This window comes from Vipera berus (assembly GCF_964194415.1).
Source record: "Vipera berus genome assembly, chromosome: 4".
In the NCBI taxonomy this organism is placed as follows: domain Eukaryota; kingdom Metazoa; phylum Chordata; class Lepidosauria; order Squamata; family Viperidae; genus Vipera; species Vipera berus.
Window position 1 is genome coordinate 82,200,844 of NC_138206.1, and position 13,399 is coordinate 82,214,242.

General features: G+C 37.1%; 1 protein-coding gene across 3 annotated transcripts in view; it reads right to left on the reverse strand.

Annotated features, from left to right (window-relative positions):
* Positions 1 to 13,399, reverse strand: part of LOC308667670 (cohesin subunit SA-2-like) — a 131,119-nt gene that overhangs the window by 109,844 nt on the left and 7,876 nt on the right. For all 3 annotated transcript variants that reach the window (XM_081327063.1, XM_081327062.1, XM_081327061.1), the window contains exons 2-8: positions 11,622 to 11,716; positions 11,227 to 11,370; positions 5,361 to 5,445; positions 4,903 to 5,049; positions 4,665 to 4,761; positions 2,830 to 2,906; positions 1,778 to 1,849 (exon numbers count right to left, since the gene is read on the reverse strand). In XM_081327063.1, coding sequence (XP_081183189.1) covers positions 1,778 to 1,849; positions 2,830 to 2,906; positions 4,665 to 4,761; positions 4,903 to 5,049; positions 5,361 to 5,445; positions 11,227 to 11,276 — 528 coding nt within the window. In that variant the 5' untranslated portion in view covers positions 11,277 to 11,370; positions 11,622 to 11,716. The remainder of the gene's footprint in view (positions 1 to 1,777; positions 1,850 to 2,829; positions 2,907 to 4,664; positions 4,762 to 4,902; positions 5,050 to 5,360; positions 5,446 to 11,226; positions 11,371 to 11,621; positions 11,717 to 13,399) is intronic.

The following is a 13,399-nucleotide window of genomic DNA, read 5'->3' on the forward strand; positions in this document are numbered from 1 at the left end:
CTTTTTGAGCCATTCCTTTATTGCCTTTCGGGTTATTGCCATGGTGGAATACCCATCCACAACCCATTTTCAATGGCCTGGCTGAGTGAAGGAGGTACTTGGCTCTGACCATCGTCCCTTTGATGCAGTGAAGTTGTCCTGTTCCCTTAGCAGAAAAACACCCCAAAGCATAATGTTTCCACCTCCACGTTTGACAGTGGGGATGGTGTTCTTGGGGTCATAGGCAGCATTCTTCCTCCTCCAAACACGGCGAGTTGATACCAAAGAGCTCGATTTTGGTCTCATCTGACCACAACACTTTCATCCAGTTCTCCTCTGAATCATTCAGATGTTCATTGGCAAACTTCAGACGGGCCTGAACATGTGGTTTCTTGAGCAGGGGGACCTTGTGGGCACTGCAGGATTTCAATCCTTCACAGCGTAGTGTGTTACCAATTGTTTTCTTGATGACTATGGTCCCAGCTGCCTTGAGATCATTGACAAGATCCTCCCATGTAGTTCTAGGATGATTCCTCACCGTTCTCATGATCACTGAAACTCCAAGAGGTGAGATCTTGCATGGAGCACCAGACTGAGGGAGACTGACAAGTTAATTTGTGATTCTTCCATTTGCGAATAATCACACCAACTGGTGTCACCTTCTCACCAAGCTGCTTGGCAATGGTCTTGTAGCCCATTCCAGCCTTGTGTAGGTCTACAATCTTGCCCCTGACATCCCTGGACAGCTCTTTGGTCTTGGCCATCGTGGAGAGTTTGGAATCTGATTGATTGATTGCTTCTGTGGACAGGTGTCTTATATACAGGTAACAAGCTGAGATTAGGAGCATTCCCTTTAAGAGAGTGCTCCTAATCTCAGCTCATTACCTGTATAAGACATCTGGGAGCCAGAAATCTTGCTGATTGATAGGGGATCAAATACTTATTTCAATCATTAAAATGCAAATCAATTTATAACTTTTTTTGAATGCATTTTTATTGTTTTGTTACTCTCTCTCATTGTTAAAATAAACCTACCATTAAAATTATAGACTGATCATTTCTTTGTCAGTGGTCAAATGTACAAAATCAGCAGGGGATCAAATAATTTTTCCCTCACTATACAAATAGTTGACTTCTCATTGCCAATGAGGAGTTAGATATGAGATTTATATCACTACAGCAACTGGGTGTATGCCCCACATCCCTGGGAACAGTCATCTATTTGATAGACTGCCACTATACACTTTATTTGAGAGAATGTTGTTGTCTGTATTAGAAGGTGCCCTCAACCCTCACAATTAGCTCTGAGAAAGGTTACTTTAGCTCCAGCATTTCATAACTTTCCCACCTCTCCAAACTGTGAGGATCTGAAGTGGAATGAATACTACAGCAAGGTAAAATCAAAGAAAACTGTGTGTAGTCTTCTTGATTTTGTTAGCTACTGAAAACATGTTGCCAGCATTCATGAAAATAATTGCATTTGGTTCAAGAGAGGAGAAGATGATGCAATAAGTAATGTAATTCTTTTCAGTTAATGGAGAAACAAAGAATATCATTCTTAAGAATTACATTTAGAAATACATGATAAAAACTGACTAACCAGTGAACTCCTACTAGTATTTTAGAAAGTGCAAGCCTTTCTATTATATATCGAAAAGATCCTGGAATCTTGTGAAAGTTTGCAGCAAACCTGGTTACTGTCACTATATGGTTTGCATACAGCCTAGGAAACCTAGTGGGTATTCCTACATAAATTCCAGCAAAAAAAGGTTGAGTATATGTGAAATAATTACTTTACCATGTCCGCTGGCCAAGTAACAGTCAAAATCCAAGGATAAGCCATAAACCTTTTATATTGCAATCCTGTTTCCTATAATACATAAAGGCAGAGCAAAACTTAAGCAGTGATGTTTAACAACATCAATGTTCTCATAACAATTAAATACAATTATAAACATCCATAGCTAAGTTCAAACAGTTTTTTGGTACGTTGACATTTCTGTACAAGTAAGGATTTCCTTATCACCTCCAAGGTATTGGCAACTCCTTACATATATCTTCATTTTTCATGAGTGAAGCTGCCAGCAATTTTGTCAATGAAGAAGCACACATAATGAACTGTTATATAAAAACATTCAGAATCATTGAACGTTAGTTTTAAAAATCTTGGGAGTTCTGAGAACTTGAAAGTAAGATAAACACAAGTTTACTATCCTTTTTTGAAAATCATGCCCACCATAAGCATCAAAAATGCAGCAGGCCATATGTAGTCCAAGATACTCAGATGTATGTATGTATGTATGTACAGTATGTATGTGTATGTATATGGTATGTGTGTGTAAACACACACACACATTGTATATGAGCAGGGTATGTGTGTGTTTATATATACACATATATACATATTTGTATATGCAGTGACACACATACCAGAGTTAAAAATACAGATTAAAATTAGCAAAACAAATGTTAAAAAGTTTAATATTTACAGGTCTATTAAAAGAGAAAAATGTTTATGTATTTCCTAAACCCTGTGGGGGCAAATGCACTTCCCATACATTTCTCAATACAGAGGACCCAGCAGTAACTAAGAGAAAAGGTAAACAGGTCATGAATAAGCTTTGCCAAATCTGAAGAACTCAAGATACTGCAAAATTCCTTGATCCTTAGGTTTTTGGATTTGCAGCTGGTAGCTATGGTAATTGTGCAAAGGCGCAAATAATTAAAAATAAAATTACAGATTGAAAATGATTCTCAGAAATTTTGACTATAGCCTTCTACATGCCTCTTCCATGTGTCCCTCAAACCAATGAAGCTGTGTTCTCCTGCCTTAGAAAAGGAAGAACCTACTTCATCAAATTTCTCTGTCATTTTATGCATCACTTCACAGTTCTGTAAACTTTGGAACATCTCTGCGGTTACCATTCCTATGGAAACAATAGAAAATTTAAACGAGCCTTTAATGCATTGCAGTAATATGCACATAAACTTTATTTTAAAACAATATGCATATAAACTTTATTTTAAAACAATAATGAGGTCAGTGTCACAGATTCAAAAGTCAACAAAAACTAGCATCTAGCATAATAAATATTCTGCACCTTTGTACTACGTTGACTTTAATTATTAGATTTAATTACAATTGTATTTACATCTATGAATAATTCAGTAGAATGCACATCCAGGTGAAACATGCATAGGACTGACAACCCTTGGTACAATATTCATAAGCATATCTCAGATATCTTAGTATTTCAGAATTTCCAATGTTTTCAACATTCATCTTCAGGATTCAGGATTTTGCTTATAATACAAGGTCACCAATAAAACATAGCTGGGTAACTTGTTTTATTGCAGACAAGATAGAAGCCATATAGGTGCAAAAGAGCTGCATATCACAGAACTCAGACAATGCCGTAGACCTGTTTACTCCAGTGTGTAAATTCTGTACCTCTTCTTCCACTTTTTTAAGTCAATAGAAATTTGGTAACTCACTCTGGGAAGCCTTTGAAAAAAATTTTTTTCAACATACAAGTGCTAATTGAAAACTTGGATAAAAGGTTTGGTAAATTAACAAGTTTTAAATCAACCCAAAGATGGCACTCGGATGTAAGTAACAGTAGTTAAACCAGACTTACAATCGGATGGATTGGAATCTAATTTGTTGCTGGCAGATTGAAGTTTGGAGTCTGGTTTGAGAATTGCAGGCTTGTTGAAGAAGGCTAAAAGGGGCATGAGTTCAAAAGTTTTAGAGATGGCAGAATTGCTGAATGATGGACTGGACTATATTAAGAAGATTGATGGAGATTGGATAATGGACTTATTATATCCAATCAGAAAACAATTGCAAAGAGATGCTGCATTTCAACTTGTAGGAAGATTCTTTGAACAACAAATGCTATCGAGATATTTACAACAGAGATTTATGACGTTGAGGGATGAGATACAATTGTTGGGAAAGATCCCAGTTAAATATTTAAGAAAAAGTTTTATCATTAAGGAGGATAGAGAATATTTGATCCTGGACATATCAGATTTAATGATTACGGTAATTCATGGTAGATTGGAAGCCATTGTGAACTTTCTGGTTAAATATATTATTAGACTGTTAAAAGGGGACTTTACAATGTGACTTTGTTGTTGAGTTTACCGCTTAACTGTTTTTTTTATATAGTAGATAGATGCCAGGTCAAATTAGTTGGATAAACAAGAGTTGTAGACATTCATAACATTGTGGACCTTTCACAAGGGGGGGACTATTATTGCTGGAATATATTTATCAGTATAGAAGCGACATTTTATGTGTACGTGTTGGGTTTATTTATGAACATTTTCCATGTTTAATTTAGTTTAGTTTTGCTTTGTTCTTGTATTTTTTTCCTTTTGTCTGGAGTTTGTATTTTAACTTTGTGAACAAAAATAAGAAATTCATTGAAAAAAATAGAAATTTAGAATTTTCTTCCCAATCCTGAGATTAGGAAACATTTGCTCATGTATGCATACAATGGTGGTTCTTTTAGCCTGAGAATTGATGCTTCTCATTTTTGCCAGCTTCCGTCCACCCTTTTATCTACTTGGACCAATCATCAACAAATATAATCCTATATTGTAAACAAGAATACACTGAATACATTATGGAAAAAAAATCATTGTCTCTCTTTATAATGTAGAAAAAGGATTTTTACCTTGACAGCCTGAACATTGAATGAAGAAGTTAATGAGATCCAGAAGTGCCACATCTCTATCTTTTTTGTAGGCTTCAATCCAGTCATCTACCACAGACTGAACCAGATTGCAAAAAACAGATCAAAAACTAAAAATGGCATTTGTCAACAGTGAAATAAAAGAGAGCAAAGGAACAAGGTTTTCATAAACAGTTTAATTTATAGATGTCTAGTCAATCCAGAAAATATGTAGATGTACCTGCATAGCTCTTTTCCCCATACTGATCACCTCAAACAATGTAACGGCTTCAACCACTTCTCCATTTTGCAGCTGGCTTGACCATCTACTATTGGAAGAATTTCTTCTTCTGTTTTCGCATTGTTCTCGGACTTTTCTTTTCCCTTTCTAAAATGATAAAGATGAAATCCACTCCATGACACAGGAACAGTATGTGAAGGGACAAATTCCTTGACAAAATTGTTATAGAATAGATATAGAGGTACCAACTACATTGATCCAGCATTATCAACTGGATCTAGATTAACTCTAGACATACCCTTGAACTTAAATATATTAAATTGACAGCATCACACACACACACACACACACACACACACACAATATGGTTTAAGTTATAAATTGCACCCAGTGAGATTCAAGATCTAATTCCATTTTTTCCCATCTAATTTTATGAAATTAGAAATCATAGTACTTACAAAAACCTCAGTGTTCCTATTTCTCAAGCAATTTCCATTTGGTGCACTGGATTCAGGGGCAACCTCATCTTGGATTCCATTTTCTCTGAACATAATTTTAAAAACATAAGAAAAACTCATATGAGGTATGAACTTTAAAAGAGAATACTATTCTGCAATCTTGTTAAAGAGATTGTTAGTTATAATAATAATAATATAAAGTTGGAAGGGACCTTGGAGGTCATCTAGTCCAACCCCCTGCTCAGGCAGGAAACCCTATACCATTTCAGGCAAATGGCTGTCCAGTCTCTTCTTAAAAACCTCCAGTGTTGGAGCATTCACCACCTCTGGAGGCAGGTTGTTCCACTGGTTAATTGTTCTAACTGTCAGGAAGTTTCTCCTTAGTTCTAGGTTGCTTCTCTCCTTGACTAGTTTCCATCCATTGCTTCTTGTCCTGCTTTCAGGTGCTTTGGAGAATAGCTTGACTCCCTCTTCTTTGTGGTAGCCCCTGAGATATTGGAACACTGCTATCATGTCACCCCTCACCCTTCTCTTCATTAAACTACACATACCCAATTCCAGCAACCGTTCTTTATATGTTTTAGCCTCCAGCCCCCTAATCATCTTTGTTGCTCTTCTCTGTACCCTTTCTAGAGTCTCGACATCTTTTTTACATCGTGGTGACCAAAACTGGATGCAGTATTCCAGGTGTGGCCTTACCAAAGCATTGTAAAGTGGTATTAGTATTTCACACGATCTTGATTCTATCCCTCTGTTAATGCAGCCTAGCACTGTGTTGGCTTTTTTGGCAGCTGCAGCACACTGCTGGCTCATATTGAAGTGATTGTCTACTAAGACTCCGAGATCCCTCTCACAGTTACTACTATTGAGCAAGGTACCACCTATACTATACCTATGCATTTGATTTTTCCTGCCTAAATGTAGAACCTTACTTTTTTCACCATTGAATTTCATTTTGTTAGATAGTGCCCAGTGTTCGAGTCTGTCCAGATCCTTCTGTATCTTAAGCCTATCTTCTGGAGTATTGGCTATTCCTGCCAGCTTGGTGTCGTCTGCAAATTTGATGAGTTCCCCATCTATCCCCTCATCCAAATCATTAATGAAGATATTGAAGAGCACTGGGCCCAGAACAGAGCCCTGGGGCACCCCACTACACACTTCCTTCCATGTAGATGCGGTTCCATTGAGGACCACACGCTGAGTACGGCCTGTCAGCCAGCTATGAATCCATCTGGTGGTGATGCTATCTAACCCACATTTTTCTATCTTATCAAGTAGTAGGTTGTGATCTACTTTATCAAATGGCTTACTGAAGTCCAAGTAAATTATATCTACAGCATTCCTCTGGTCCACTAATTTTGTCACTTGGTCAAAGAATGTAATAAGATTTGTCTGGCATGATCTGTTTTTGACAAACCCATGTTGACTTTTAGTGATGACTTTGTTTGCATCAAGGTGTTCACTGATTTGTTGTTTGATTATCTTTTCCAGAATCTTCCCAGGTATTGAGGTCAGGCTGATAGGTCTGTAGTTTCCTGGATCTATTTTTTTCCCTTTTTTTGAAGATGGGAACTACATCAGCTCTCTTCCAGTCCTCTGGTAGTTCCCCAGTGCTCCAGGATCTTTGAAAAATATAGTTCAGTGGTTCTGAGATCACGTCTGCCAGTTCCTTGAGAACCTTGGGGTGTAATCCATCTGGTCCTGGTGATTTGAACTCGTCTAGGCTGGACAGGTGCTCACTTACCATTTTCTTGCCTATCTTAACTTGCGTTTCTATTCTGTTTTTTATGGCACTGGTTTGGGTAGGTTGGACTGTTTTTTCCCTTTGTGTAAAGACAGATGCAAAAAACGAATTAAATAGTTCTGCTTTCTCCCTATTGCTTGTCACCTTCTTGCCACTTTCCCCCACTAATGGACCAATCATTTGCTTAACTTTTTTCTTGTTTAATCAATTTATCCACCAAAGACAAAAATACATCAGAAGTGATACTCAAAAGCTGCTTTCTTAAAACAAATAATGCAGCAATGTCTGACTACAGTAAAGTTGTATATACAGCAAACATAGAACCAGAATAGGTATTCCACAGAACATGCAAATAAATGTCTAACATTTCTTTTAATGAAAATTAAGTACAGAAAGCTGGAATTAAAAATTTTCCTCTACTGCTAAATATCTGTGAATGTGATTTTTTTTCCTCTATCAAAAATCTGAAGAAACAAATATTTACCAAACAACTGGCACCTGTTATGTGATGTTCCTACATTTTATTGAAAATCAAAGGCACATAAAATAAACAGGAAAATATTTTCACATTATCTGTACTATTTAGCTCTTCCAAAGTCATTTCAATAAAGCCGTTTTGAAATTTACCAAACAAGCATTTCTTTTACTATACATATGTGGGAGATGAAAATATAGTCCCCTCCTCATATAACAAGGTGAGGCTGGAGCAAAGCTGAGATAGGCCCCACAGTAGTGATTTAAAACCAAACTTTGACTTGAACTATATACTATTTCACAATACAAATGTACTATTTGTAATCTGCTGAGCTTTGTGCAATATGAAATTGCAAAGTAGATAGGTCTATGTATATTTGGAACATGAGTATTATAACTGTGGGAGAAATAGCGAACTGAAAGTAGCTGCTGGATGCAGGTTCCAATGTACACGGGTATATGTGGAAAGTTATGTTCAGCAGAAAGTATATGTGGAAAGTAGGTCAGCAGGGGGTAAGCAAAAGTCAGCAAAAATCAGCAGACCATCTGACTACAGTCTTAGAACAAGAAAGGGTATAAAAGGTTGGGACTGGACCTGATTGATTTGCCATTGGCCTATAGCTGTTCTATTGGAATCTGCTATTGCCATTTGGTCCTCATTGCAATGGGTTATTAATGTATGTGATGATGTGTTATTATGCTTGCTATGTTCCAAATTATTAGAAAAATAAACCACTGAATCTTAAAGTAAAAATTATTGGTTTATGTTGCTGTCTCTTGTCTTTTCCATTGGTTTTTTTTCCAAGACACACATAACGTAAAATAAAATAAAAAATCTCAATTATATAAATAGTATTGGTTCCATAACAAACTACTAACAATTGTGTATTAGTATTTCAATCTAATTTCCCACAAACATGCAGGTAATGATCCTTAATTCAGGCTTGATTTCCTTTTGGAGAGAAAAACGAGGTAGCAATTCCAAACACTGTCTGTCTCACTGTCCAGTTATCTATGAACCCTAAAGAAGTGCTTATATACATTCAATCAGAATAAATTAGAATAAGGTATGTCAATTGCATCTAGAATGTCTCAGATTCCATTCAGCTGACTTGCTGAGTAGAAATATGACAAGTGATACTTAGTCAAGTTCTAATTTACTGTATTATTAAATGAAAAGACAAAAGCAATGACTGTCAAAGTTCTGGCTGATGATCTCCATGAAGTAAAGCACACCTGAGACATTATTATCTCTAATGCAAGACTTTACTGAACAACACATACCGGCATTAACAAATGGAAAGTCAGCTCTGATTAAATTGGTGCAAAAGCTATATATTAAAAGTATAGAAACTCCCTTTCCCCCTGACAGTGCAAGTCACATTATCCAATTAAACTCCAGACAATTATTATGAGAAAGAATCTTCAGTTTCCAAAACAAACTCATGAATGACCTTACAGCTCCACAGCTGCAATGCACATTCTATTCTTCCCCATTCCCCTCCCCTGGTTCTGTAGGCAAGCCAAGGTGGAAAAAAATATCCGAAACAACATGAAGTTTTTCCAAGCTTGACAATGACATCTGTATGCAGATGGTAAAATCCCAAGAGTCCAGTCAAAGATAATTCTAAATCTGAAGCACCTTCAAAATAATTTTTCCCAATCCATTGCTTTGAACTATGCTAGAGAGATAGGTTTAAGTTTCATGATATTTCCCAGGTTGCTCAAGTGCCAGTATGTGGAAACTTAAAATGATATCTGGGACTGCTTACAGTGTTATTCCTATTGCAAATGGAATTGCCTGCTACTGTCAGAAAAATTCATTATGAATTATTACAATAAAAGAAAGCCAAACTGAGAATCTTTTCTGCGTTCCCATTCAATTTAGGCCTGTCTCTCATCAAGTTACCTGTTACATTAAGTAACAAATGCAGGTAGTCCTCAACTTACGACCACATTTTTTTTAATTTATTTTAATTTTAATTCCATTTAAAGACTCAGGGCGGCTTACAAGCTTAGCAGTAGCCTTCATTCTATGTATATGTCTGCTTATTAGGGCTTTCACACACAACACCCCCAAGCGGCATTATTACAAAGTCAGCTTAATTGCCCCCAACAATCTGGGTCCTCATTTTACCTACCTCGGAAAGATGGAAGGCTGAGTCAACCTTGAGCCTGGTGGGATGCGAACCTGCACTAATTGCAGGCAGCTGGTGTTACTTAAGGAGGCATTAGCCCACTGCTCCACCAAGGCAATTGAGCCCAAAATTTCTGTTGTTAAGTGAAACATTTGTTAAGTGAGTTTTGTCCCATTTTATGACCTTTCTTGCCTCAGTTGTTAGGTGAATCACTGCAGCTGATAAATTACTAACCCAGTTGTTAAGGGAATCTGGCTTGCCCATTGATTTTTTTTTTTAATTCCATTTATATCCCGCCCTTCTCCGAAGACTCAGGGCGGCTTACAAGCTTAGCAGTAGCCTTCATTCTATGTATATGCCTGCTTATTAGGGCTTTCACACACACCCCAAGCGGCATTATTACAAAGTCAGCTTAATTGCCCCCAACAATCTGGGTCCTCATTTTACCTACCTCGGAAGGATGGAAGGCTGAGTCAACCTTGAGCCTGGTGGGATGCGAACCTGCACTAATTGCAGGCAGCTGGTGTTACTTAAGGAGGCATTAGCCCACTGCTCCACCAAGGCTTTTTTTTTGCTTGGCAGAAGGTTGCAAAAGGTGATCACATGACCTTGGGAAATAGCAATGATCATAAATATGAATCAATGGCCAAGCATCTGAATTTTGACCACATGATCATGGGGATGCTGCAAAGGTCATAACTGTGAAAAGTAGTCATAAATCACTTTTTTCAGTGCCATTGTAATTTTGAACAGTCAGTAAACAAACTCTTCTAAGTCAAGAACCTTGGGAAATAGCAATGATCATAAATATGAATCAATGGCCAAGCATCTGAATTTTGACCACATGATCATGGGGATGCTGCAAAGGTCATAACTGTGAAAAGTGGTCATAAATCACTTTTTTCAGTGCCATTGTAATTTTGAACAGTCAGTAAACAAACTCTTCTAAGTCAAGGACTACTTGTATATAAGGCTTTGGCAACAGGCACACACTTCACAAAGGAAAAGCAGTGCCGGGATGGTGAGGCTTAACATTTTTTGTTGAAATCAACTACTTTTATGATTTATTTCTATTCCAGATCCATAATGCATTTGTTTTCAGTGGAAAAAGTAGTGGGCACAGGACACTTTTCACTTGACTTTTGTTAACATTTCTCATAGCTCTATGGACAATCATTTCTAGCCTTCCAATCCTGTTCCCCTCCCAACAAAGTCTCCTGCTTATCCACATATCCCACAAGAAAAAAGAAAAATCTAATTTGACTTATTCTATACATTGCGACAAACACACACACACACACACACACACACACACACACAATGCATATATAGGCAGAGAAGTCATTGCCCTTTTTAGTCCTTTGAGGAAAGAACAATAAGCTTGAATGAAGAGGCTGGTTCTCTTATTTAAAGTAAAATAAAGTAAACAAAGTACTTTTTAAAAGTACTTTTTTCTCCCCTAACTGAATAGAATTGTCTGTTTAGGCATCAGGGTTGGCTAAGTACTCACCCACGATCCTGTCTGATATCATTGAACTGACATCTTTCTCCTGGAGACATTCACACTCGAAGTATGTGAAGAACAGTCTTTGAATGTATGGAATTATGTGTGCTGGCATTCACACAACTTTACAATAGCAAAATACAGAAATACCTGGAAGCCAAAACATATACAATATTAGCCAGCACAACTTCTCCACTGTAGAGCAATTTTCAGAGAGGTTGATGGGGATTATCTGAAACATTAAAGTACTGAAAACTCCTGGCTGTGTAACAAATGAACTGGTGTATTAATAGATATACAGACATGTACCCACATTTCTAAACCATAAATATAACTTAATGAAACATAGTTTTAAATGAAAATGTCATGGTAATGTTTATATACTATTGTTAGGGACTTACTTGTGGTTAGAGAGATTGGAAACGGAAACGGACTCTGCTATCATTACCACTACATCCTCTCAGCAGGGCAGAAAGTAAATCATCCAGAGTAGACACTTTTAATATGAAAAATATAAACAAAAGAAATTTCAGTTTACTCTCTTTAGCATCCCTGTGAACAACAGTAACAAAACTCACAATTGAAATACAGTTCCATGAAACATTTAAAAGATACAAAAGTAGCAACAAAATGTATAATTATATTGTAGCAAAATTATAATTTAGTAACATTTTAATCAATGGTAAATTATGTGTCAATGATCCTACTGTGAACTCTGCAATGAGCCTGAATGAGGTTCGGTTTTGGTTGCCACCAGACTAGGAGGGGTGTGTGGAATTTTTCTGTTAGGTTAAACAATTCTCTGTCCTGTGGGAACCAAGGTCATTTCTGTTTATTGGACTGGGAGGGTGAGCTTTCTGTTAGAAAGCCTGCCAAACTATTCTATTGGGAAACGTAGTTGATTACATAGTAATAGGGTGGGAAGTTTAACTTTGTATACCGTAACTTTTGGAGGGAACTTTAATCTTAGTTTCACTTTTGACAGTGCAATACTTTGTAGCCAATAAACATGTTCTTAAAGGAAACCTCAAGCCTCAGAATTTTGTTTTAGTTGGTCTCATCTATCCAAACCATGACACCTACAGGTATCACTAGTAATTTAGCAACATTTATGATGAAAGCAAATTTAATTAAAACATGGGAAAGTATGTACTGCTGCAGTCCATCTCTATCAATTTGTCTCAGTTTTCCTTTCTGATTTACAGCTGCTTACTTTTTCTTCTATTATTGTTTTCAAGCCATGTTGCATCTTTACAAATTCTAGCCTTTCCAGAGGTTTCTCCCTTCTTAGCACTTTTTAATTAGAAATTAAATTATCTAACCAGACTTAAGATAATGACGGATTGAGTTCTCATTTCCCCCCCCCCCGAACACAATTGTCCCATTTAGATCTCCATTCAAAAAATACAAGCAAGCATTGTCTCCAGTGAATAAGGTCCCTTACCTTTCAACTTACATTATGACTTGAGCTGACTCCTTAACAAAAATCATTTCATTTTGTGGTCACAAGTTTACTCAATAAACACAGTCCTCTTTTAAAGTAAGCTCTTGTGGGCAAAGTTACTTGGTATGTTATCACAATACACTACTCCTTTAAACATCAGAAAATAAGCTGCTGAAATATATGTGTGAGAGCAACCCACATAATTACTAGGGCAGGGTTCCTGAGACCCGGGCCATGGACTGGTACTGGTCCGTGGTCTGTTAGGAACCGGACCATAGAGCTGGAGGTGACTAACCAAAACCATCCCCCCTGGTCCATGGAAAATTTGTCTCCCACTAAACTGGTCCCTAGTACTAAAAGGTTTGGGGACCTCTGGAATAGGGGATTGTATGTTCAGACTGTAGCAAACTTGCTACAATCTTGTCTTCAGCAATTTACAGAAACACCAAAATGATGTATATTATAACATCGTCACACAAATGCTAGTAGTATGTACTTGTATCATAACATCTAACACAAGAACATGTCATTGCATCTGAATGATGACATGATCAACATGTTATGTGCCCCTGCAGATATCCAAGCCTCTTTGCACTAAGACCTTCCATTATTTAGTCAGGTGCTCACTAACATGTTTTAGGTCAAAGGGTTATCTTGGCAAATATGTACAGGCCTCAAGTGAATCAAGCATAATTAAGGGGAATTGGAAAAGTGACTTTTTGTAATGCTATTCTT